This window comes from Xenopus laevis, chromosome 1S (genome assembly GCF_017654675.1).
Source record: "Xenopus laevis strain J_2021 chromosome 1S, Xenopus_laevis_v10.1, whole genome shotgun sequence".
In the NCBI taxonomy this organism is placed as follows: domain Eukaryota; kingdom Metazoa; phylum Chordata; class Amphibia; order Anura; family Pipidae; genus Xenopus; species Xenopus laevis.
In genome coordinates this window covers 36,774,301-36,801,196 of record NC_054372.1, presented here as the reverse complement: position 1 = coordinate 36,801,196, position 26,896 = coordinate 36,774,301, and the positions used below count along the sequence as shown (strand labels likewise).

The following is a 26,896-nucleotide window of genomic DNA, read 5'->3' as shown; positions in this document are numbered from 1 at the left end:
AGCATAAAGCAGTTTCTGGAGGTGCCAAACAAGTGCTGTGATTGGCTATTTGGTAGCCCCTGTGTAAACTGGCAGCCCACAGGAGGCTCTTTTTGGCAGAACACGTGTTTTTTTCGAACCACACTTTTCTCCAAGCCAAGGAATTCTAAAATAAGCACCAGCTTTGATGTCACTGGGCTCAACATCCATGGATTTGGTGCACAACATGCAGCACAAGCCACTGGTTGGGGATCAACAGCCTAAAAGAATAGCCTGACACATTACTGAACTGAGCTGTATCTGCTGTGTAGCCGTGGTTTCTTCTGAGAGAGAGAGGGGCAAGCAGGAGTCTTGTCATAAACCAATAGGCGGAGTTTGACAGATTGTGAGCGAACTGGGCAGATTTGGACATGGGCAGGTGGTTTCATCGTTCCTCACAGCGACCTGACTGCACCAGTGTTTCACAAAGACAAATCAACACAGACAAATCTATCAGTCAAACATGGAAGTGACTTACTGTAACATTATTGGTGCATATTTGTAATTGCAACAAAAGCTGCTTTTATTCAAGTTACTTACTCTCTTGGGGTTTGAAACCAGTTCCAGGTACGGGACTTGTTATCCAGAATTCTTGGGACCAGGGGTTTACCTGTACAAGGTACTGTTTTATTATTACAAGGAAAAAGGGAATCATTTTTAAAAATGTTAATTATTTGATTAAAATGAAGTCTATGGGAGATGGTTTTATCCCTAATCTGGATAATGGATCCCATACCTGTAATATTATCTATACATGTGTGAATATACTGTATTTTGGTGTTTACAGATCTCTGTAGGGGCTGCAATGCTTTCTTTCACAAGGGCAAGTTCTTAATAACAAATTCAACAAAGGAAAAGCTAATATCATATTGTGAATATAACATCAGATAAGTAGATTATTTTGACATTTATTATTTTATTTATTTTCTGTAAGTGCATTATAGTATCTCTGAATGTACATTCGTAAATGTGAAAATTGTCGTTTACAATTCATGTCAAATATATATATATATATATATATATATATATATATATATATATATATATATATATATATATATATATGTATATACACACATACATACAATTTATTAAAAGTTTCTTATAGTTTCTCTGTACTGTAAGAAATCTTTTAGTACTGTTGGAAGCTGTAGTTGTGAAATAAGAGGAAATCTGGATCTTCCTATGCAGTTTCGGATACATAATCTGCACATTTGACAGAGAGAACGTGGAGTTGCTAAAGAAAAGAGGAAAATATATCATTATTTCTGTTCTGTTTTTTACAATCATGCTTTCATGTCTTTAAAGGGATTATGTCATGATTTTTATGATGTAGGTTTTATTTCTAAATTACACTCTTTACACTGCAAATAATTCACTTTACAATATACAATTTAATTCCTGAACCAGCAAGTGTATTTTTTTTTTATTTTTTTTTTAATTTATAATATTGGTGTGTAGGCAGCCATCTCAGGTCATTTTGCCTGGTCATGTGCTTTCAGAAAGAACCAGCACTTAAGGATGGAACTGCTTTCTGGCAGGCTTTTGTTTCTCCTTCTCAGTGTAACTGAACGTGTCTCAGTGGGACCTGGATTTTACTATTGAGTGTTGTTCTTAGATCTACCAGGGAGCTGTTATAGGTTAGGGAGCTGCTATCTGGTTACCTTCCCATTGTTCTGTTGTAGCTGGGAGAAGGGGGGAAGGGGGGAAGGGAGGGGGTGATATCACTCCTACTTGCAGTACAGCAGTAAAGAGTGACTGAAATTTATCGGAGCACAAGTCACATGACTGGGGGCAGCTGGGAAACGGACATTATGTCTAGCCCCATGTCAGATTTCAAAATGAAATATAAAATAATATGTTTGCTCTTTTGAGAAACAAATTTGAGTGCAGAATTCTGCTGGAGCAGCGCTATAAAGTGATGCGTTTGGGGAAAAAAATCCCATGACAGAATTCCTTTAAAGGGATACTGTCATGGGAAAAAAATATTTTTTCAAAATGAATCAATTAATAGTGCTGATCCAGCAGAATTCTGCACTGAAATCCATTTCTCAAAAGAGCAAACAGATTTTTTTTATATTCAATTTTGAAATCTGACATGGGGCTAGACATATTGTCAATTTCCCAGCTGCCCCAAGTCATGTGACTTGTGCTCTGATAAACTTCAAGCACTCTTTACTTCTGTACTGCAAGTTGGAGTTCTGATTGGTGGTTGCTCACTTTTATTCAAAAACACTTTGCATGAATAGAAAACAATCTTGTACTAGGCAATACATTATGATGAATACAGCAATATAGATAGCACACTTTTAATTAAACAGAAGGCTGGGGCTGCCAAGATTACCTTAAATAGTTTGGGCACAGTACTTGAAACTCATGCGTGCCCTTTAATGTGCACAATAACCCCAGCAAATAATGGCACAGTTAACCCAAGCATACATTATAACAACAGACAGAGAGAGAGATGGAAAATATTGAATGCATTCTGGTAAGGAATATACTTATATTATATTTGAATGTAATTAAAAGAGAATCCATTCTTTTTTCCCTTTTGTCTATTCTGAAAGTATTTGCTTTTGGAGATGCATATGGAAATATATGAGTATAACTTTCCTAAACAACCATTATCTTCTTTCCCAAAGGATCCGCTTACCTTCATACAACAGCAAGTGCCTTTCCACCAAGCTTCTTGCAGGAGCAACGTCAACTGGACGTTTAAAGTCTATATTTTTGGCGTTTACATCAGCACCAAAGTCCAGTAATAAGTTAACAATGTCTGTATTGGACTGCTGAGCAGCGGCATGTAATGGGGTGTCTAAATGTCTACCATGCTGGACATTAGCACCTGAGAAAGGAAAAAAGTTATTTTATTTTTTAGTATTTCCCTGATTCAAATTATTCTCACAGGGTCAGTTTTTGGCCAATCCATGACCAGCTGAGTGGGTACCATAAGAAACTGGGGCTTAGTTAAAGGAAAACTATACCCCCAAAATGAATACTTAAGTAACAGATTGTTTATATCAAATTAAGAGACATATTAAAGAATCTTACCAAACTGGTATATATATTTAAGTAAATATTGCCCTTTTACATCTCTTACCTTGAACCACCATTTTGTGATGGTCTGTGTGCTGCCTCAGAGATCACCTGACCAGAAATACTACAACTCTAACTGTAACAGGAAGAAGTGTTGAAGCAAAAGATTGGCTCATGTGACCTAGCAAGTATAGTTTGTTTGGTATGTTTGTGTGCACCATGAACCGTATTATCCCAGGGGCGGCCCTTATTTTTTAAAATGGCTAGTTTCTATTTAGGATTACCCAATGGCACATACTACTAGAAAAGTATATTATTATGAAAATGGTTTATTTACTTCAAGTAGGGTTTTACATATGAGCTGTTTTATGCAATATATTTTTATAGAGACCTACATTGTTTGGAGGGTATAGTTTTCCTTAAACTGTTGAGGTTGAGCTACTGTATTGTTGTACAGACTCCATTTACTCCAAGGTCAGTCTTGACTCAAGTGTATGTATCGGATATTGGTCAGTTTTTTAAATGCACTTGACTGGAGGGGCGGGTTAGGGCACATGACGTATATACATTAACTTAAAGGCTTGTTCTCCATACGGAACATTCCATATACAGTAGAACCCCCATTTTACGGTTTTCAGCGGACCAGAAAAAAATGGTTTCAAATCTAGGAAAATGTAAAATCAGGGAAATGTATTATGCATAATATATAGGTGGGACCACAAAACATGTAAAATGAGGGAAAAATTAAAATCAGGGGTTGTAAAATGGGGGTTCTACTGTAAATAGAATACAATTGACTGATGTTGAACTGTTTTAGTTTTAAGAGAAATGGTTCCATACTCACCTGCATATAAAAGCTTTCGTACACAGCTGATCTGTTGGCCTTTACAAGCAACGTAAAGAGAAGTTCCTAAATGAGGAATGTCTTGGTCCACATCTATACCCCAGGAAATCAGTACATCTAAGCATTCACTGTGCCCTGTCAAAATAAACATTCATACCATAAATTTGTAATAAAATGTATTGCTGCATCTGGAAGATATTCACTTGTACTATTCAACATGCTTGAAACTATCAATTTTGCAGCAGTGTGTCACTACTCGTTAAACTACTGGCCCATTTATGCTAAAGGGTAACGGCCAAGGACAAGATTCAGTTTTAAGGACATAGTCGCAGGACTATAAACTCTATGGGAGTGCATCTGGGCAAATGAATGGCTGGGTGGACCTAAAAATGATTTTGGAAGGGATCAATGGTGGAATTACTTTGTGGACGCTGTGATAGTATTACATAACTAAAGGTTTCCAGAAATTCCCATTTCAAAAAATAATGCCTTCCTTTTCAATATCCCTTTCTATTTGCCAATCAGCCATAATGTTGTTTAATGTAAATGAGTTGTAAAAAATGTGGTCTGCATTGAGAGTTATGTAGGTTAAATGGATTTACAATTGCCCTTCACTAAGAAACCTGACAAAAGTGCTAAAGAAACAGAGCACAGAGACCTGCACAATTCACTTAGACTTGATATTATGGGGCACATTTACTAAGGGTCGAATATCAAGGGTTAGTTAACCCTCGATATTCGACCATCAAAGTCAAATCCTTCGACTTCCGAAGTCGAGCGATTTACCGCAAATACTTCGATCGAATGATTGAAGGAAAAATCGCTCGATCGAACGATTAAATCCTTTGAATCGAACGATTCGAAGGATTTTAATCCATCGATCGAAGGATTTTCCTTCGATCAAAAAAAGCTTAGAAAGTTATGGGGAAGGTCCCCATAGGCTAACATTGATGCTCGGTAGGTTTAAAGTGGCAGAAGTTTTTCGACTATCGAATGGTCGAATAGTTGAACGATTTTTAGTTTGAATCGTTCGATTCGAAGTCGAAGGTCGAAGTAGCCTATTCGATGGTCGAAGTACCCAAAAAAAACCTTCGAAATTCGAAGTTTTTTTTACTTCGAATCCTTCACTCGAGCTAGTAAATGTGCCCATATATGCCAAAAATGAGCCCTACTGTGTTTGCCAATATAAATGGTCAACAAAAGAGAGTAAAAACTATAATTAAATAAAAAGCAAAGCATTGCTGACAATGGAAAACGAAAACAAATGCATATAGGTCCCTAATTTATGGATGCTCAGGTAAAATCTGTTTTCTTAAAGGAAATGCAGTGGAACAACCATTTGACATGAATAAATAGACTGGCATGTGATCACTAGTGATCATCTGATTTTTTTTCCAATATATTTCTCTAATCCATGTCAATCCCGGACAAATCTCAGGTATGGGTGCCACCTGTCAGATCTGGGACTGTCCTGATCAAAACTTTCTGCCAGAATAGGCTTTCTTCAATTTTTAATATAAAATCCATGTCCCATGAGAGTATAATATTGACAACCCTATTTTTGGCTGCTTCCAGGAAGGCTTTATTTAATTATCAGCTACAAAAAGAGCCCCCCTCATTATCAGACATCATTTCTTACATGAACCAGCTTAGTTGGCAGGAAGCTTTATTAGTAAAAACAAAAGGAAATAATTCCAAAGAGTCGTTTAGACTTATATGGTCTCCTTACTTTGAGATCTGTGACTCCAGTACTAGAAGTCAAATATCTCAGTTGTAAAGTGAATGTATGAGGACATTGGGCTTTTTCTTTCTTTTCTTTTTGCATCCACTGGCTTAGTTAGTTTTTCTTGGTTTCTTTTATGTTTTTCTTCATTGAAAGTTATATATTTTTGGATGGCATGTCATTGTATTAATTGTAGCTCATCTTGGTCTGAATTTTATTTGCTGTCATATTGACTTTTGTTGTGTACTGTGAAAATCAAATAAAATATTTCAAACACAAAAAAAAAACTTTATGCCTGGTTTTCAACATTCTCACACACTGCCCCCCAATATAATCGCACCGCCCAAAACATCATCATGTTGCTACCAACATTATTGCACACGTGTCCCTATTTTCTGGGTTTATAACCCAACAACGGTGGAAACCCTACTGTCAGGACCTGTTTGGATTCGGTGCTTTTAGAGTCAATATAAGAACTGTTCTTTTCCTCTGCTGTGTTTGCAGTCTCCTCTAATCCCACTAAGGCCAAGTGCCAGTAATATAGTAATATAGTAGTGTATATAAACGCCTGTCTGTAGCTACCACTGGTGCTTGGTCATTATCTGAATTCTGGCATATTGTGTTATTCTGAAGCTCCAGTGGATCCTGGTCCCTTGACTGGACCTTGACCACTTATAAGACAAGGAGCCAAAGGGGGTTAAGGAAAGTGTCCCACAAACAGCAGATAAAATTTAAAAATCTTTATTTCAGGCTATATTTAACAACAACGAACAGGCATCACCATGAAACATACTTCTCGTTATATGACATGTGCAGTCGCCTGACGTGTTTCATGCCTTGTTCTGGCACTTCATAAGACAAGCCCCTATTCCTCTGCCCAGTTATGACTGTTTATTGCACCTGGCCATAAAGGAAACTGTCTATGGCACCTCTATTGGTGTCACCCAGCCTACTGACTACATACACTATACACATTGACACCAGTAACAATTGTAGCAAAACCTGATTACCAAAAACAACCCAAAAATGACTACACTTATATTATACATACTGGACTCAATGCAAACTTCAAGGTCCAATTTTTCAATTCCATTTATACACACAGACACACGTATATACTGTATATATATATATATATATATATATATATATATATATATATATATATATATATATATATATATATATATATATATATATATACACACACTGCTTATTTTTAGGAAATGTATATGTCTGGGCATCACTGGGGCTCTCTGCGTCAATACCTGCAGGCAGACCACCTATTTACTAAACTCCAAATGCAAAAATCACGAAAAATGTGTGATTTTTTTAATATAAAATCAGACTTTTAAAAAAAATCACAAATTTTTGGGAATATATCAAACCCTGAGGATGGAAAAGTCTGAATCAGAAAATCCGGCACCTCAGACCTGTCGAGGTTGCTTATAAGTCAATGGGAGAAGTCCCAATGACTTTTTGATGTGCACTGGGTTTCATGCAATAAAACATAAGAAAAAAACATAAGAAATCTGAGTTTTTGGGTGAAAAATTCGAAAAAACTTGAAAATTAGATAAAAAAATCTGAAAAAAATAGTGAAAATCTGATTTTTCACGATTTTTTCCCCACAAACTTTTTTTCGGGAAAGTGTTTTAATAAATAAGCCAAAAAAAACCCAAATGTGTACAGGGTTGACCTCAAATATTTGTATTTGGTTCAGCTGGTTTTACACAAGAGACAAAGTGTAGTGATGAAATTTACTAAATGTGCCAGTGGCATGTAGTGGGCACGAGTAAAGTTTAAGGTATTATGCTTGGATATTTTTTACGTGTTTCAACAAACTGCTTTTACAGTGAAAAATAACTTATTATATCTGTCTAATGAGCAATGGTAGATTTATTTGCATTTCATTACGTCACAATTTGCTGTACTGTAATTATTTTATTATTAATACTTAGCTCAGTGCTAGATTTACAAGCAGAATCCAGACAATCGTGTCTAGGCTACCTTCTACTTTATGGTAGGAAAGAAATAGCCATCAGTAACATGAAATAAGTCATAAAAAATATGTATAGCTTTTGTACAGACTGTGGCACTTTACATAATATTCCATAACTTTTCCAGGCATAATGAAAATCTTTATTTTTGAAGAAGGTGTTCTGTTGTTAAAATTAGGGATGTAGCGAACGTCGGAAAAAAAGTTCGCGAACATATTCGCGAACTTGCGCAAAAATGCGAGCGGTTCGCGAACGGTTCGCGAACCCCATAGACTTCAATGGGAAGGCGAACTTTAACATCTAGAAAAGACATTTCTGGCCAGAAAAATGATTTTAAAGTTGTTTAAAGGGTGCAACGACCTGGACAGTGGCATGCCAGAGGGGGATCAAGGGCAAAAATGTATCTGAAAAATCTGCCTGTGTGTGCTTGGAAGAGATAGTGTAGGGGGAGAGCTGTTAGTGATTTCAGGGACAGATGATAGTAAGTTTGCTGGCTAGTAATCTGCTTGATACTGCTCTGTATTGGAGGGACAGAAGTCTGCAGGGATTTGAGGGACATTTTAGCTTAGGTAGCTTTGCTGGCTAGTAATCTACTGTTCTCTTTAAACAACTGCCATACGTTGACCTTGTAGGCATTGTTTGCCCAGTTTTTTTGGACGCAGCCACTGAAGCACAGTTGCCAGAAAAAATATGCCATATAAATGCTGAAAATAGTCATTTTTCGCCATACGTTGACCTTGTAGACATTGTTTGCCCAGTTTTTTTGGACGCAGCCACTGAAGCACAGTTGCCAGAAAAAATATGCCATATAAATGCTGAAAATAGTAATTTTTCGCCATACGTTGACCTTGTAGACATTGTTTGCCCAGTTTTTTTGGTTGCAGCCACTGAAGCACAGTTGCCAGAAAAAATATGCCATATAAATGCTGAAAATAGTCATTTTTCGCCATACGTTGACCTTGTAGACATTGTTTGCCCAGTTTTTTTGGACGCAGCCACTGAAGCACAGTTGCCAGAAAAAATATGCCATATAAATGCTGAAAATAGTAATTTTTCGCCATACGTTGACCTTGTAGACATTGTTTGCCCAGTTTTTTTGGTTGCAGCCACTGAAGCACAGTTGCCAGAAAAAATATGCCATATAAATGCTGAAAATAGTCATTTTTTGCCATATACGTTGAGTCAACGTATGGCAAAAAATGACTATTTTCAGCATTTATATGGCATATTTTTTCTGGCCTCTGTGCTTCAGTGGCTGTGGCCAAAAAAACTGGGCAAACAATGCCTACAAGGTCAACGTATACACTACTACAGCGGTGGATACGGATTACGTAAAATATATGAATGCTGCTTGAAAAAAGTGACTCCGGTGTTTTTTCTGGAGACGGTAATATTATGGATATTTAGACAGAATGGGAACAAGGTCACACAGCTCGATGGCGGGTTGAAGAAAACAGTGTGCAAATAATGCCTACAGGGCAAATAATGCCTAAAAGGTCAACTTATACACTACTACAGCGGTAGTAAAATAAAAAAAAGTAAAATAAAAAAAAAATGAATATTAAAAAAAAAAATTAAAGTTGGTGCTGCTGAACTACTAGGAGCAGCAGATTAGCACACCAGTCCCACTCCCCAACACTGCTAGACTAATAGCACTGGGCTCTTATAGTAGTAGTAGTAGTAGTAGTAGTAAAACAACAAAAAAATAAATAAAAGCAGTCCTTACAAGGACTACTGTTATTGCAGCAGTCAGCAGATGAGATCAGAAGCAGGACAGCTGCCCACTGCAGCTACATACAGAGCACTGCAGTAGAAGGTAGATTACTAGCCAGCAAAGCTACCTAAGCTAAAATGTCCCTCAAACCCCTGCAGACTTCTGTCCCTCCAATAACAGAGCAGTATCAAAACGATTACTAGCCAGCAAACTTTCAACTGTCCCTGAAATCACTAACAGGCAGCAGCTCTCTCCCTACACTATCTCTTCAGCACACACAGGCAGAGTGAAAAAACGCTGCAGGGCTTCGGTTTTTATAGGGAAGGGGAGTGGTCCAGGGGAGAGCTTCCTGATTGGCTGCCATGTACCTGCTGGTCTGGGGTGAGAGGGCAAAAAAAAGCGCCAACAATGGCGAACCCAAAATGGCGAACGTCGCGCGACGTTCGCGAACTTCCGGCGAGCGCGAACACCCGATGTTCGCGCGAACAAGTTCGCCGGCGAACAGTTCGCGACATCTCTAGTTAAAATATACCAATGGGTATCAATATATATCTTGGGATTTTGTTTTAATTTAAATGTAATAATGGCAATACTTTAACAATGCTGGAGTGTTACCCAAGAGGAAATTCTATGAATATGAAAACATGGGCACACTATTTATGTACTCTTTACCTTTACTTGATGCTTCATGTATCGGTGAAGGAAGACATATTTCCAACTGTGCTTTTGCACCATACTCCAAAAGAAGCTCCACACAACTAGCGCTGCCTCTTGAACATGCATTAAATAAAGGAGTCACTCCATCAATTGTTGTGGCATTCACCTAAAACACATCAAAAGATGTCTAGGGGCAGGTAGGAAGGTATAAATGCGCTCATATATATAGCCATGGGGTTATGAAAATGTATATACTGATAATTATGACTCTGAAGACTTTATTTTGATACAGGTTAGGGATCCATTATCCGGAAACCCTTTATACAGAATGCTCCAAATTATTGAAAGGCCAGCTCTCCATTTTAGGCAAATAATCCACATTTTAAAAAAAGATTTCCTTTTTCTCTGTAATAATAAAACAGTACCTTGTACTGGATCCAAACTAAGATATAATTAATCCTTATTGGAAGCAAAACCAGCCTATTGCATTTATTTAATGTTTACATGATTTTTTTAGTCGATTTTAGGTATGAACATCCAAATTATGGAAAGATCCGTTATCCGGAAACCCCAGGTCTCGAGCCTTCTGGATAATAGGTCCCATACCTGTACCGAGAATCCTGGACATCTGAAGAAAGAGTGTGAGACTGACAGTATTATGGGACAATACTTTACAACTTACACATTTTATAACAGTTGTCAAAATGCATCCAATTATTCCTATACAATTAGTCTTACACTGGTGATTTAGGGGTAAATTTAGTAAGCGGTAATGATTCGCCAGCACCGGTTTCGCCGCCATCGCAACACTTCGCCAGGCGAAAATTCGCTCAGTCAAATGCGAAGTTGCGGCCAGGGCGAATTTTCATTAGCATTACAAAGCGAAGATTCGCTAGCGTTCAATTCTGCCTAGCGCAACTTCGTTAGAGGTCTTCGCTCATATTAATTTGCATACAGCAGGAAATGATAAAGTTGAATGGACGTATATGTTGCAGCAAATACATTACATTACACAAGCCCAGGGAACCTTAATAAAGAAAATAGAGTTGTTATAATGCCCTACACATGAGCCCACTGTATAGTTTATGTTCCATATGTTAGAAAATGTATGGGGGAACCCGGTTACCCAAAAAAAATTTAAGGACTTCTGCAGGAAAAAAAGACGCCAGTGTTTTTTGGGACTTAGAAACTTTTTCCACTAAAAATATGATGTAAGTAACTGAAGATTGAGGAAGATCTATGCACTCCACTGCACTTCGCCTGGTCTGAGCTGGTGAAGGCAAGTCAGGCGAATGAGGTAACTTTCAGTAAAATCCGCATCTTAGCGAATTTGCGGATTAACGTCCATTCGCTAGAGTGAAAATTTGCCTGGCGACAGAGTGCGAATGACCGATAGCGTCTGTCTCTTTCGCTAGCGAAGTTACGCCTGTGCCCGTTAGTAAATCAGTGCCTGAAAACAGTAACGCTGTTGAATTGTCGCCAGCATTACTCACTTTGCCCTTTCGTAAATCTGCCCCTTAATCTAAAGCATGACAAGGGAAAAGCATATGCTCCCAGGATGGGAGTTTATTGGGGTGGGGAATGGGGGAAAACTAAGGATTCTAGCAACTTCTATTCATCCAGCCATGTGACCAGTAGAAGTCCTTTTATTCCGCACTATACTTCAAGAACTCTTGAGTTGGCAGACACTTTATGAATCCAGAAAAAGGCTCACAGGGAGACCTTCATTGCTCTTTAAGAAAGCAAGAGCCAGGGGAGCCTGGAAGAATTCTAGAGCTTACATAAAAATATACAGCCGAATAATTAATCCTCCTTGCAAGTTGCAGGGGTTGCTGTAACACCCCATAAAGCAGAATGGTGTTCAACATTAGACAATTTGACAAACTCACCCGTGTTAAAAACTTTCGTAACTATCATGGATATTTCTATGGGTTCCCCAGTTCTGTATTTTATAATTCTGAATCTTATTCATTGTATGTATTAATTGATAACTGCCTAAGTTTACACTGTACAAAGAGAAATGAAAGAGAAGCCATAAAGCTTAATGTTTGGAGGGTTAAAAGAAAGACAAACGCTTACAACAAAGCGTTTGTATTTAACATACAGTATAATAAAAACAGCAATATGTGATTTAAAAAATGTGATGAAGCATTATCACTATATAGTAGGAAAACTTACATTTGCTCCAGCTTCTAAAAGAGTCCTTGCACATCCAACATGGTCTCCCAGACAGGCTTCATGGAGTGGAGTCACATGATCGAACGTCAGTGTGTTTACATTATAACCCTAGGTAAAATATTTTCCAGCAAGTTATATAGGCATTTCCCCAAAAGTAATTAGAGTGAAAATAAGAACTGACAATATCTTGCCAAAGCTGCCTGAACCTGAAAACAGGTCAAAGCTCTTCATTGGAACACAAATGATAGTCATGTTATTTGTAGCTAGAAACTTAGGGGTTTCAATCTGATGGAAATTACATTTATGTTGTATAAATGTATGGATATCCTTCCGTCATTATCACAATTGTAACTGGATCTAATGCTCTAGGTTCAGACAAGGGCTGATGCATTCATCTTTTTGTTACTTTTATTATACTTCTAGCTCACACTCCAAGGGGCAGATTCACTAACAGCGAATTAGCGATAGCATCCGATTAGCTCACATCGCAACTCTTTGCCAGGCGTAAATCCGCCCATATAACGCTAATTTACTAACTTGCGAAGTTACGTCCAGGGCGATGAATGCTGGCGAAGTTGTGCTATTGTTACTTCGGCAAGCAAAGCAAAGTTGCGCTAGCGTTGGCTAATTTGCATACAGCGGGAAGTGAAAGTTAAATGCACGCATATGTTGCAGCAAATACATTACATTACACAAGCCCAGGGAACCGTAAAAAAATGAAATAGAGTTGTTATAATGCCCTACACATGTGCCCAGTGTATAGTTTATGTGCCATATGTAAGGAAATGTAGGGGGGAACCCGGGTACCCAAAAACAATTTTACAGACTTTTGCAGTCTATCACCCTAAAAAAGTGAAAAGACGCCAGCGTTTTTTGGGACTTAGAAAAATTTTCAACAAAAAAATTGAGCAAGTCCTATACACTCCATTGCACTTCGCCTGGTCTGAGGTGGCGATGGCAAGTCTGATGGAACAGCTAACGTTCAGTAAAATCTGCATCTTAGTAAATTTGCGTAGTTACGTCCGTTTGCCAGAGCGTTAGAGTTGTTCTAGTGTCTATCTCCTTCGCTAGCGTTAGTCCCTTTGGTTAGCCCTTTAGTAAATTTGCCCCCAAGAGTGTTCATTATAAGCATATTAATAGACAAGAATAATAGTTTGATGTGGTCAGTTGACAACATTGGCCCTTTGCATGTAGTGCTAGTTTAAGGGGCAGAATAAGGCTGATTAGTAATTAATATGAATAATTACTACATGGCAGCACAGAAACAAGTGCAACTATAATAATTCAATAATCAGCCCTGTAGCCTCAGTTTATATTACAGGCCACTCTCATTTTCTGCTTGATAATTTGCAGGACCCCTAAGCTTAGCTTCTCAACAGCTGCTCAGAGCCCACTGAGCATGTGAGTGTCAAGACATTTTCCAAGATGGTGACCCCCTGTGACAGGTTTGAAGTCCTGGATCATTGCAGCTATTGAGAAGCTGAAACTTTAGGCTGGTGCAATAAGTTCAGTATATAAAACATGGCGTTTTAAGCAACATTCATTTTTAGGGTTTAGTTCTCCTTTAAACACATAAAGGGTTATGTGCAGTAATCCCAGGCACAAATGTTACAGTATTGTAGGTGCAAGGGAGCACATTTAGCAAAAAGGTGAAAGCAGAGTCAAATTTCATAGCTTTTACTGACTGGATAAGCAAAAGAATTGTTGCTAATATTCAATGTTTATTGAACACTTACCTGTGAGAGCAATGTTTTCAAAGCTAGAAGGCGACCCTGACTGGCTGCTTCATGTAGTGGTGATCGATCTGCCCACGACCCTAAAAATAAAATAATATTACTTCATTAGTAAAACCGGTGTATTGGCTGTAACAGTAACATCAATAAAACAGATCTATTATGTGGAAACTCAATATCCAGAAAGTTCTGAATTACCGGAAGGCCCATTTTAGGTAAAGATTAAAATATTTGGTGCTGCAATAATCCTTTTGGGTTTATTTTTATGTTTTTCAGTAGACATTGATATACTGATTAAAATTACAGAAAAAAAGCCTTATCTGGAATTCCCCAAGTCCAAGCATTCCGGATAATAGATCTCATAGCTGTACTGGTCATGGAGAAAACATAATGGTCTGCTTCAGTTCTGCCCTTAGGAATACCTATTGAAAATGAATTTGTTCAGAGATGTTCAGATGAATGTACATAATAATGGTCATGGTGTACTGTGCATACTTTTGTATAGGTGATCTATTTATCAGAATGGTCCTTCTCAAGGTGTCCAACCAGTAGTGAGGGTGGTAGGAAAAGTTGGGCAGGCCACACTTTACCTGCAGATTCCTGCCCCCCTTAGTGAAGTGAACAGTTTCTAAGTGCCCATGAGGCCATTCTAGAAACTGTATCATGATTTTGTAACATTTGCTGAGTCGGTTCAGTATCATAGATTGTTTTTGTATCCTTGTGCCTACGAGAATCGTCCTTGAAGCTACTCCTTTCTTTTTCCCATACCAGTTGATTACAGACTGAAATGTACTCCTTATCACTCCCTTTTACTCCCTTACCTCCCTTCCGATGCCTTTCCCTTGAACAGAGGGTATATAATGTCTGGTCAACCCTCACAAGCAGAGTGCAATCTTCACCTGACATTACATACTATATTCCAATAAACCCAGAGACGTAATTAGAGGGGGGCGGGTCCTGGCGCGGGACGTGCAGCCAGACCCTGCTCCCTCCGTACGGCCGGAAAGGCCGCATTAGAACAGAGTGGCGCGAGGGGGTGCGGGCCCTGGCCCAATCGCACCCCCTGCTCCCCCGGTAGTTACGCCACTGAATAAACCTGCTGTTTTCATATTAATGAGCTAACAAATAATATTACAAAAATGAAATCGTTTGTCAGTAGTTAATAACTTATTCTGTAGAATCTGACCAATCACAAGTCAATCTCCCAGCAATATACTTACTCACAACATTATCCAAAAAATAATGTGAATATATATTTAAAGAAGGGCAGTAAGGTTAGTAGTAATCCAAAACATTAAGTGCAAAAAGAGAAGTAAAAGAGGGCTGTAAATCCAGTACAATAAAGGTAAAACACCAGTCGTAATTAATTAATAAGTTGCTGTGCCCTGAAGTCAAGACTATAATTAGGAACATAACATGCTCCAAGTCATCACGAGGAATGGAAATATCAGCTGGATTCCTAGTAGTTGCACATACATGTAAACAAAACATTACTATGTCTAACACATCCATATTAGTTGGAGGCTATAATCTTTCAATTCATATAGTACTTAGGTCTCCTTCTCCCCATGGCACTTCAAACTATTCGTTATCTACCAGAAAAGAGCTCGATGTGCCCTTGGACCTAAACGCTGTGTAATGGTTGTTTGCTTAATTTAGGTTAACCATTTGGAAACATGAAATTCAACAGCCCTTCACAAGTGGACTGTACTTATCCAAATTTTTGCAGACTGGTTTAGAATCAAGGGCTAACTTATCTACTTTCTTTTTGTATAATAAGTCGTAAAGTTATTTAGTGGAACAGAGATCCCACAAGAAACTATTCATGGGAATAGAGTTCCCAGAAAAACTTTAGATGTTGTACAGGAAGAAGAGGTAAAATAAATGCATGTTTAAGAATATATCTTGTTTCATTTCAAAATATTTCAGTAAGAACACATCAGAGGTTTATTGGAAGATACTTTCGGGCAGATTTACTAAAGGGCGACGTGGCCATTACTAGAGAAAATTCACCAGAAACCCCATCCATAGGCATATAGGCAATTTACTAACAGGTGTAGCGGACAATTGGCTAGGGAAAGAGACAGTCGCTAGCGCAGTTTTGCACCCTATCACCAGGCAAATATTTGCCCAGGCGAAAGATTGTTACTACGCAAATTCCCTAAAGTACGAATTTTACAGAAAGTTACCTCTTTCGCCCGAATTTTCTTTGCCACCTTAGACCTGGCGAACTGGTAAGATGAAGCTTCATCCTCCTCAATCTTATGTCAGTGACATCATATCCTGTATGCCGGAAAGTCATAAAAGTTCTAAAAAACGCTGCCATTTTTTCATATTTTAAAGTGGGATTGTCTTCAAAAGTTCAAACTATTAAAGTTTTTTGTGTTCATTTTTTTTAACCAATTTGAGGAGCATACCACATTTGTTTTAGGGTGGGCTCATGTCTAGGGCATTAGAGGATCTCTTTTGTCTTTATTTTGCTTCCTTGGACATTTGTAATAAGTGGCCACTTCAAGCATTTGCACTAACATCTCTAATACAGACGTCTATAGGACCTATTCAACCCACCCTATTCAAATTGACCTAAGCGCAAGTGTACTTACAAAGTTTGCCTAGGCAGAATTGAACGCTATGGAAAGATCGATATGAAATGCTCGCGCTTACAAATTAATGCTAGCAAAACCTCGCCATTGTTCGACTGCTGAGACGAAACTTTGCATTTTAGTGAATTAGCTTACTGGTAAGGAATTTGCACATGACGAAGTGGAGCGAAGTGTGGCGGATTGTTCGCTGGCGATAATTCACCCTTTAGCCCTGCATTCCCCTAGGGTCAGTTTTAAAGTGTAGCGCAGGATGAAACACAATCGAAACACTTTAATAACCATTAAAATAGTCTCATGTGACCAACAGCAGTAGCTGGAAACAGTACAGCAGTTCCCATCTAAAATAAGCAATACGTAGAATATAATGTTTCCCAAAATGTTACCTCAAACACAAAGTAAAAGTAAATCACATTTGTATGATATATAATGTGCTTTAAGATAAAAGACAAATTCCTCTCATACTCAGCAACAGTTCTCTCAAGGATTTTTATTAAGTCTAGAAGCAGGTGCAGCTGTTGCTAATCTTAAAATTAAAATCTATGCCATAAACAAACATACTGGAATGGATCTTTCAGGAACACAGTGGTGTTTTTATATTGTGTTCTTAAAAAAGCTCAGTTGGGTGTAAATACACATAAACTGCACTACCACTGAAACTAATGGAAAACACTCTATGGCAATTCTCACAGGGCACTTGCAAACCGCCGCGGGACGCCAGTATTGGCATTTTTCAGCAGAAATGCCAATACGTCAAGAAACTACCAATCATATATGTTTTTACGGTGTATTAGGTTGGTGACGTACTTATGTTGCGTATTAACGATCATTCCTGCTCCATTTTGCACGTAAATAGCTTTTCTATTTCTAATTAGCTTTTCTATTATCTATTTCCAGCCAGTGGAATTTTGGGGAACGAGAGCAGCACCGGACCTAAATACGTGATTGTGTACAAGGTATAAGATACAGTCAGAGCCCATTGCACTCTACTGTTCATCTGCAGGGAAGTCCCCCCCTGTGTTTTTAAACACAAAAGGGCAGAGTCTTTGTGCAGTGTAGGACACAGGCACAACCCCTCTTCAGCATGCCTGTAGGTGTTTGCAGTATACAGTTTTCTGTCAGTGACATGCAGCTACAGTATATGGATATCTGACATATTTTACAGCCACCCTTTCATGACCACTACAGGGGCAAGATACCATTTGAATTATTTCATGCTGTTTGCTAACATGTTCAAAAATGTGATCTCAGTAAAGTGCCTTATGCAAAAATTTAATGCAATATCCCCAGTTTTCAGGCCTAGAGTCCAGTTACGTTCCACTGACCTTGGTTAGTAAGGATGCCCCAGCTGGCTCTTCTCTTTGCTGGATATTTGTCTCCTTGTGTGCTTGCTCTCTTCCTGCTAGTCACCAGTCTCACAGACATGCCCACTGCTTGTCTTTACAGCTTGTTCTTACACAAATCGGCCCCTGTACTGGATTAAGAGCCCTCTTCCAAAGGTAAATGTCCTTTCCTTGTGTCTTTCCTCTTGCCTTGGCTTTAGAGAATGAATTCCCTGTATTTTCAGTCAGAAACACAGTAATCTCTGCTGAATAGCACTTACAGGGCTGAGCTGAACTAGTGGGGGGGGGGGCAGTCTACCCTAGCACTTTCTATTTTTATAGCAGAGAAACAAGACACAGTGTGAATCTTTGCACTTCTGTGAAGAATAAGCAGTGACACTAATGTAGATATATAAATATGTGTGAAAGGCACAATACAGGCTGTGGTTTACAGGAGTAAAGTACAGATAAGCCAGTAAGGGCAAATAAGGCAACAATCCAGGCAGCAGTTACACAAGGATAACAGATGTTCTCATGTCATTTACAAATAAAAGCTGCTCTTGCGGATTTACACTTTCAGGGCCACAGACTTCTCCATGGCATTCCATTGTACTACATTCACATGCCAGTATTAGCCGTTTACTGACTTGTTTTTCTACAGAACGATTTAGATGACGGAGCTAATATAAATTTGTTTTCCTGGTAAACATAACATTTTTTTTTTGTAACTTATATTTTTCTAAGGAGAGCTGGTCATTTTCTGTGTCCTGAATGGTGTGTTATTTGACAGATAATACAGACAGTCAGATAATGAAACATAAAGTCGGTTTATAAATTTTACACGTCTTCCGTTTCATAAATATCTATTACCATATATTCATAGCAGTTCTGATTTATCCTACTTCTGAGGATTATAGCTGAAAACAAAAGTAACATTTAAAAAACTGAAAAGAGGAACTACTGCAAAACCGTTACAATATATGTAAAATGTGGTCTAGATATAGTTGTGAGTCCTGATGGTCATTGTGTTTTTTACTTGTAACAACTACTATGCTTAATCTCTATACAGATAGGAGAAGATTCCAGGCAGCCCAGATTTTTTAGAAATTTCGGGACAGAGTTATGTAGAAGCGCAATTGTGTTCAAAATCTTTATTGCTATTAACTCTTAAATTAATTTCTTTTAATGAGGGGAATGGGGGATAGTTTGCATTTTTCATTTTGCAGCAATAGCAATTCTAGCTGCAGTGAGAACATGATTTACCAGTTTTTGTTGCGTTTTAGTGAGTCAGATAATGGGTCTACCATGTAAAAAGTTGAGGATATCTTTCTGTATCTCATCATGCAGAAGGCGTGAGAGAAGATTTTGAATTTCTTCCCAAAAAGGCTGGATTTGGGAGCAATACCAAAATATATGAGGCACGTCCCCCATGGCTTCTCCACATCTTCAACATGTGTGTGTGACCTCAGGGTATGTCTTATGCAGTCTCACTGGTTTAAGGTACCAGTACCTTAGAATTTTATAAATATTTTTCTTCTGTTAGCTACACATAACACAGGCTTTGGCATTTTTCCAAATTAAGTCCCAATCTTCCCTCAAGATTTCTGAACGAATCACATTCTCCCACTTTAACATGTAAGCATTTTTTATATTCTTGCTTAAAGAGATAAGTCTCTTTTGAGGGAGACCATGGAAGGCTACTATAGGGCGTTAAGAAATGTCTGATCTGAAAGTACATGTACCAAGGCATTTGAAGGTTGGGGTTTTTTTTTTGTTTAATGGTTTCTAGAGTAGGATATTGGCTAAGGTAACATCCATTGCATCTCTCACTGTAAATAAGGAAGTAGGTTCTGCAGGTGTGGTAAGAGGAGATATTATAGTTGGTTGGAACAATGGGTCTCTCAGCGGAGAGTACGGAGAGCTCAGTTTATATTTTACATTTGCTCTTCTCCAAGTTGCTATAGTGAGAGCTGTTGCCTTCAGCATCGGAATTTTAAGTTTTGGCTTATTATAAAAGTCCCACAACCAAGTATTTGGGTGGAATGGTTGAAATTGTGCATTTTCCATTTTTACCCAAGTCATAATAGGGGACCAACGCGACCAGGCTACTACCTGCCGAAGTTGAGCAGCCTCATAATTTTTTTTTAAGGACAGGTAGACCCTGCCATTCCTATTTAGGATGTTTTATCGCCTCACAGCTTCTACTTTGCAGCATCTTATCTCTATTTGTCATTAGAAACCAAAATAAAAAAAAAATCACAATCCTATAAACTAGAAGCTTTGAAGTGATTTTTTTTAAAAAAATTCAAAATTGTTATATCGACCAATAACATTAATAAAGCATTCGAACTGGGCAATCTGAAGTAAAAATACATTTACCCATTTTATATTCTTTCCAAAAATGTGTGGTTTCTTGGGGTAAACCCACTGTTACTGAAATGTTTGGCCTTAAGATGTGTAGCTAAAAGCTGATTTCTGGAGCAGTGTTTATGCTTTTGCTAAGTACGAAATCTCCATAAAACTATACATAGTTGGTATAGGCCATAAAGAGACATGGAACTTCCCAAATCAATTGTATTTCAGTGCATAAATTAAAACATGTTTCTGAGATATATATGTCTTTATGCTGAAAAGTATTTATTTTATTTTAATTTTATAGTTTTTTTTAGAAGCCTACTGTATATGTTTTTACAGAAATATAATTACATATCCATTTTTTGCATACTTTAAAAGCTTAATTTGGGCTGAAAGTAAATAAAATATATACAGTATATCAGCCATGTCCAAAGTCCGGTCCGCAGGCCAATTGCAGGACACGGACAAATTTACACCGGCCCGCAGTGTCTCTCCAGAAATTAATAATAATGCGGCCCTCCCCACCTGTGACGATATCCAAACACAGTAGTAGGGTACAGTCCTTGTATTTACCTGCAGTGCTGAAGGTGCAATAGACTGTGCTACCGGCTGGCAGTGACGCACCGCTTTCACATATGCAGCCATACGTCTTTAGGGCTGAAGGTGAATAGACGCACTGTCATGCCAGTAGTACAGTAAAGAAGTTAGGTGCGATTGCGGTGCGTCACTACGTAAGGGCCAGTAGTACAATCTTGAATAGTAATACGTCAGTGTGTCTAATAACCTTCAGCCCTAAAGATGTATGGCTGTGTATGTGAGAGCATTGCGTCACTGCCAGCAAGTAGCACAGTCTATTATTTGCACCTTCAGCACCGCGGGTGAATACAAGGCCTGTACCCTACTACTGTGTTTGGATACCAAAAGTCTTTTGGCAAAAGAGGTGATTTAAATTGGTTCAATTTAGATCTGCCTGCAATACCCACTTTCAATATTATTGATTAAAACCAGGGTCTGACATACGTCAGTGCCAATTGAGATTTGTATATTGTAGAAAAAGGAACCCGTTATTAATCAATTTACTTAAATATAAATCCCTTGTTTGGGTTAAATTTAAATTTAAATGAAAATGTCAGGCTGAATGGTCGGCCCCCACACATTTTCACCTCACCAAATCTGGCCCTCGTTGCAAAAAGTTTGGACACCCCTGCAGTATATACAATTTTCCTAGGTAACCTCTTCAGGAAGTGTCCCTACAGTGAAAGTGCACAAAATGTTTTAAAATTGTCTGGCATTATGTGTCACGAAAGTGCGAAAATACAGAAATAAAAATCACCCGCCCCCATTATGTCAACAACAGATGCGTGAATGTCTATACAATTTCACAGAGCAGGCACGATATTATCCTACATAAACTTCTCACTTGCTCTAGGTTTATTCAATTTCTTGCTCACATGCCTCTAAATGAAAAAACTGCAGAATCCTAGCAGCCCCCATCTTTGCGGTTCTTTCTCATGTAAAAAAGCATTTCAGTTAATCTACTCCTATTAATTAAGGGAACTAGGCTCCTTGGATTGGATTTTCAATGTTTACATTAATACAAAAACGAGTACAGGTATGGGACCTGTTATCCAGAATGTTTGGACCTGGGGTTTTCGGGATAAGGGGCCTTTTTGTAATTTGGATCTCCGTACCTTAAATCTACTAAAAAATTATTTAAACATCAGTTAAACCTAATAGAGGATAAATTATAGCTGGGTTTTAACTGTTTTATTACAGCGAGAAAGGAAATGAAAGGAAATTTTTAAATGAGTTCATTAAAGGACCAGTAACATCAAAAAAATTTTTTAAAAAATTATACAAGTATACATCGATAAAAAACCATCAAAACAAATTAAACTTTAAAATCGCAAAGTCTTTATAAGAAATAACTTGCCGAAACTCCACTTGCACTCCTCTTAGAAAGCGATTGAGTGATCAATCGTGCGGCATTCGATTTCTCCTTCCTGCCATCCTTATAGGAGATAGCCAGGCAGGAGAATTCGAGCGCCGCACGATGGATCGTCGACATGTCGCCTTTTCTGAAAAGGAGCGCAAGCGGAGTTTCAGTAAGTTATTTCTTAATAAAGATTTTGCTATTTTAAAGTTTAATTTGTCTTGGTGGTTTTTTTTTCAATGTATACTAACAAAGTTTTAAAGAAAATTTTTTTGATGTTACTGGTCCTTTAAAATTGAGTCTATGGGAGATGGCCTTCCCGTAATCTGGAGTTTTCTGTATAACAGATTCCCGGATAAATGATCCTATAACTGTACATGAATAGAAGCACAGAATGTATATATCCAGGGATTATGGACATACAAAGTAGAGTGCTTTGTTATTTTTTTTTTTTTGGCCTGTGCGGTTTAAAGAAAAAAAAGCATCTGTTGCATCTGTTATGTTAAGCAGCATATTATGAATGTATTTATAGACCCGTGATGTGTCTGGAATGATTGCTGGAAATTTGCCATTCTCGTTTTATTTCCCACAACAACTGCTGCTGACTGACATTATCAATTGTTAAGAATGAATTTTAGGAAAACATAACCCCAGCCATTCAGTGCTGCTAATACCCAGTCAGTCTTTCCACTGTGGCATTTGGGAAGCCTGTAGTTTCCATGTAAATCCCTACTGCAGCAATTGAGATGTAAATGTTTCTCTGGAAGGCAAGGATTTGATTTATACTTGAAAATGCCATATGTACCCCCCACTTCTGGAAATGTCACCATAGACATTTTGATTACTGTCATTTTCTCTGGGATTATCTGGGGGATCAAACACCCAGACATGTTGATCACTTTCCCTTACTGCCAATGGGCACAAGGGGGTGATTATCATCTACAAAATATGGGCACCTTAATTTCCTTGTAATAATCACCCCAAATCAACCCAACCAACCTACAGCTAAGCCAGTAGAGCATGAAATCATGCAACATTGTATAATAATCCCAACCTCAACCAATGTTCGAGGGGGAGAGAGAGTGCTGAGAAATTAAATTAAACTGGTTAGAGGGATTTACAAGTACATTAGAGGACATTATAGACAAATAGCAGGGGACCTTTTTACCTATAAAGTGGATCACCGTACACACCGAAAATGACACACCATTGGGCACAGTTTGTGTTCTGAGCAAAAGGGAACAAAGTGGGCTGGTGTTCTTCTATTGCATGTATTGCAAATAAATATTGTGTGTGAGCCTTAGAATTTATTCAGGGCAGACATAGGATAATAGACTAATAAATTGCTGATTAGGTCTGGAATGGCCAAGCTGGCAGCTAATATTGGCCTGGGAAAAAGACAACTTATAACTAAGCCCACGTTCCAGTTTTCTTCTCATTAAAAGTGACTCATATGACTCTGTATGAAGAAACTGCAAAGGGAAAATAATCATGTGCATTATACTGTGCATTACATATGCCAGAAACATACACAGTGTTTTCCTGATGATATCTGCTTTCTAGGTGAACAGCTAAAACATGCTAAATACATAGGGGTATATTTATCAAAGAGTGAAGTTAATAGTGAAGTTCCGCTACTAGAGTAAAATTCCGCAGCTCTCCATTCATTTCTATGGGATTTTTATAGGCGTATTTATCAAAGGGTGAACTTTCACTTTCACCCATTGATAAATACGCCTTTCAAAATCCCATAGAAATGAATTGAGAGCTGCGGAATTTCACTCTAGTGGCGGAACTTCACTCTTTGATAAATTTACCCCTTAGTGCTTAAAAGTAATGCTGCACATTACAGGATGCACAGTACTTTTGACAAAATAATTTATACTGCTACTTTATACGTACTTATATACGGATGCTTGCAAATGCTTTTCAAGATATGCTCAATTATTTGGGAATTATATACTGTATGTGAAGTACAGAAGGGCACATACTGTAGCTTCTTTAAAAGCCTTAGCAGAATTTTAGTCTCGCAAGCACAGTGCAGGGGTCCTATGTTATTCTTAGTGCTGCAGAAACTCTACAGGGCTTATTTATTAAAGTCCGAATGCCAAAAACTCGAAAAATTCTAGGTTTTTTTTACTATAAAATCCAAATTTGTAGTGGAATTTTTTTTTTCTGTGATTTATTATACCCCGAGGCTGCTAAAAGTCAGAATTTGGAAATACTCCATCTTCAAGCTGCCGGGGGGCCTGTAGAAGTTAATGGCAAAGGTCCCATTTCAAATTTGAAGATATCATGGTCTTGGCTAAGTTTTTGCCAATATATCTGAAAAATTTGGGGGTTTCAAAAAAATTTCACGAAAAATCTGAGCGTTTTTTCACTGATAAATAAGGTCAAATCGTGGATTCTAGTTTGGTCAGACTTTTTTAACTTAAAAAAATCTTGATTTTGATAAATAACCCCCTAAAAGTTTCCCCAAAGCCATATTTAATGTAATACAGGTATAGGATCCCTTATCTGGAAACCCGATATCCAGAAAGCTCCGAATTACGGAATGGCTGTCTCCCATAGACTCCATTTTATTCAAATAATCCAAATTTTTAAAAATGATTTCCTTTTTCTCTGTAATAATAAAACAGTAGCTTGTACTTGATCACAACTAAGATATAATTAATCCTTATTGGAAGCAAAACCAGCCAATTGGGTTTATTTAATGTTTAAATAAATTTCTAGTAGACTTAAGGCATGAACACCCAAATTACGGAAAGATCCGTTATCTGGGAAACCCCAGGTCCTGAGCATTCTGGATAACAGGTCCCATACCTGTACTGAATTATGAGTTATACCTATGTATTAGTTGCTGGCCTTAACTGATGTTAAAATGTAAACATAATACAAGGTAGCAGTGTAAGGTAATAAGGGATAGCAAGTATTTGTACATGAAACATATTCATCTCATGCCCTGACAGGTACTCTTTTCACTTATGCTAGTTGAAGTGCATACCATGGAACACTTCAGTAATACCTCTAATATGAAAATGATGGAACTGGACATAATTTGGCATACTGTAGAGGGAATGCTGCACCTTTTTCATCCAAAGAAATCCAATTCAGTTACAAAAGATGTACCCCCAAATCCAACTGTAAATTTTCCCAGGACTACTATTGAGTTTTCATGAGATAAACTAAATTGACTCGGACCCAATATCTCTATGTTTCATCTGCTTTGCTGTCAATTTGGCTGTAGCTCTAAACTCCAATACCACCTTCCATTGTTTTTTGCTCATCATCTCCTGTCCCATCCCTACCACATCTGGATGCCCATGTCTGTTACTCATTCCCTTATGTACTATAATATGTACTTTTTCCATATCATTCGCTGTACCTGCAGTCAGTGTTAGATGTTTCTTGTTTGACCCATTGATGTCTGAGATTTTGCACTGTAAATATAAACTAAATGTTGCACTTCTTTGAAAAATGTTAAAGGTTTCCTTATCAGCTTCATTGTTGTCCCATAACCCTGCCCCTTCAAAGATGATGTATTCAATTTTAAAGATACACCAGGTGGGGGAGGGGGCTTGATATATTATATATCAGTCCTATAAAAGTTAAAAGTAACCCATCACCTAGAATAATCAATGATAAATATACAATGCCAGTGGAATAGTTTAGAGGATCTAAGAAGTAACACAGTGTAATGCAACATATGACAACACCATGAAACTGAACAGGTATATATTGTTCTGACAGTATAACAACATAATCCTAAAATTAATCATCTAACACTGCACTGTAAAAAGACAAGAATATAAAAGATTATAATCCTAACCAGTCAGTACAGTACCTTGTCCTTGAGTTACGGTGTAGAATTCTGCTGCTATCCGCGCTGCCTCTTTCCGATTGCCTTTTACAATATAGAAATGGCTGAGTATGGCCAGGCTTATTTTCACGAATAATTTGAAGCAGAATAATGCAAAGATAGTGAAGTAGACATTTGAGAGCTGAGCAAAAGGTTTTTCCTCCAGCTCCGTCATTGCTGTACCAGAGACTTTGTCAGTGTTTGGGAGTGGGTCAGACTCTGTTGACAAGATCACATGGCTCCGGGCAGAATCTGCTCACAACAGCTGGTACTAAGGAAATAAGATATCAGGTGGTCATGATGTTTGCTGCTGAAAATATGAAGATTATTTATACTGCGCAGAACTTCCAGTACCCTAAAGAACGAAATTCATAAGGAACAAAGTGAAATATCTTACAAGACCACACATGAACGGAATAGATAAATACTATTTATTACCAGTAGTCTGTGTATTTTCTGTAAATTAAGAAGGCATAGATTATTGCAGGAGTGCCCATACTTAACTAATGTGGGTTCTACTTTTAGTGATGTTGTCTCATTATGATCTACATCCATAATAGCATTGTTAGCATTTTTTATTGCTTAAATATTATACTGATGTATGGGTAAAGTTATATTGCTACATTTAAGAACTGTATTTTTTATTATGTATTATTATATTATTGCAATATTATTGTATCATTATTATAATAATCCTTTATTATTATTATTAACTATTTCTTATATTACCTTAACAGTATATATATATATATGACTTAAACAGAAGGGTGATTTAAACAAGCTGTAGATCTCAAGACTAGACAGTGTCTTGAGATCTACTGATCACCAGCTAAAAGTCTACTGGAAGATCCCGATCTACCAGTATTTTACACCCCTAGGTTATTGACTCTATATTTGCATATATGCAAAAGTGGAAATTGTTAGAC

The 26,896-nt window shown here is 37.8% G+C and overlaps 1 protein-coding gene across 3 annotated transcripts; it reads right to left on the bottom strand.

The window, feature by feature from the left end:
* Positions 1-917: 917 nt before the first annotated feature.
* On the bottom strand, positions 918-26,234 carry asb5.S (ankyrin repeat and SOCS box containing 5 S homeolog). 3 transcript variants are annotated; one of them, NM_001093879.1, is given in 8 exon segments: positions 918-1,035; positions 1,100-1,255; positions 2,672-2,863; positions 3,899-4,033; positions 10,006-10,156; positions 12,169-12,276; positions 13,905-13,984; positions 25,956-26,179. In NM_001093879.1, coding segments are annotated over 7 exon segments (1,002 nt in total). In that variant the 5' UTR covers positions 26,146-26,179; the 3' UTR covers positions 918-1,035; positions 1,100-1,109.
* Positions 26,235-26,896: the final 662 nt, after the last annotated feature.

What these genes read in the sequence shown, in the direction of transcription:
- asb5.S (XM_041575681.1), bottom strand. Translation starts at nt 26,145, where the DNA reads ATGACGGAGCTGGAGGAAAAACCTTTTGCTCAGCTCTCAAATGTCTAC. An exon ending in ACGAAAGCTTTTATATGCAG is followed by an intron (nt 2,864 to 3,898) that starts GTGAGTATGGAA and finishes TTCCTTTCTCAG; the next exon opens with GTGCTAATGTCCAGCATGGT. An exon ending in GCACTTGCTGTTGTATGAAG is followed by an intron (nt 1,256 to 2,671) that starts GTAAGCGGATCC and finishes TCTTTTCTTTAG; the next exon opens with CAACTCCACGTTCTCTCTGT.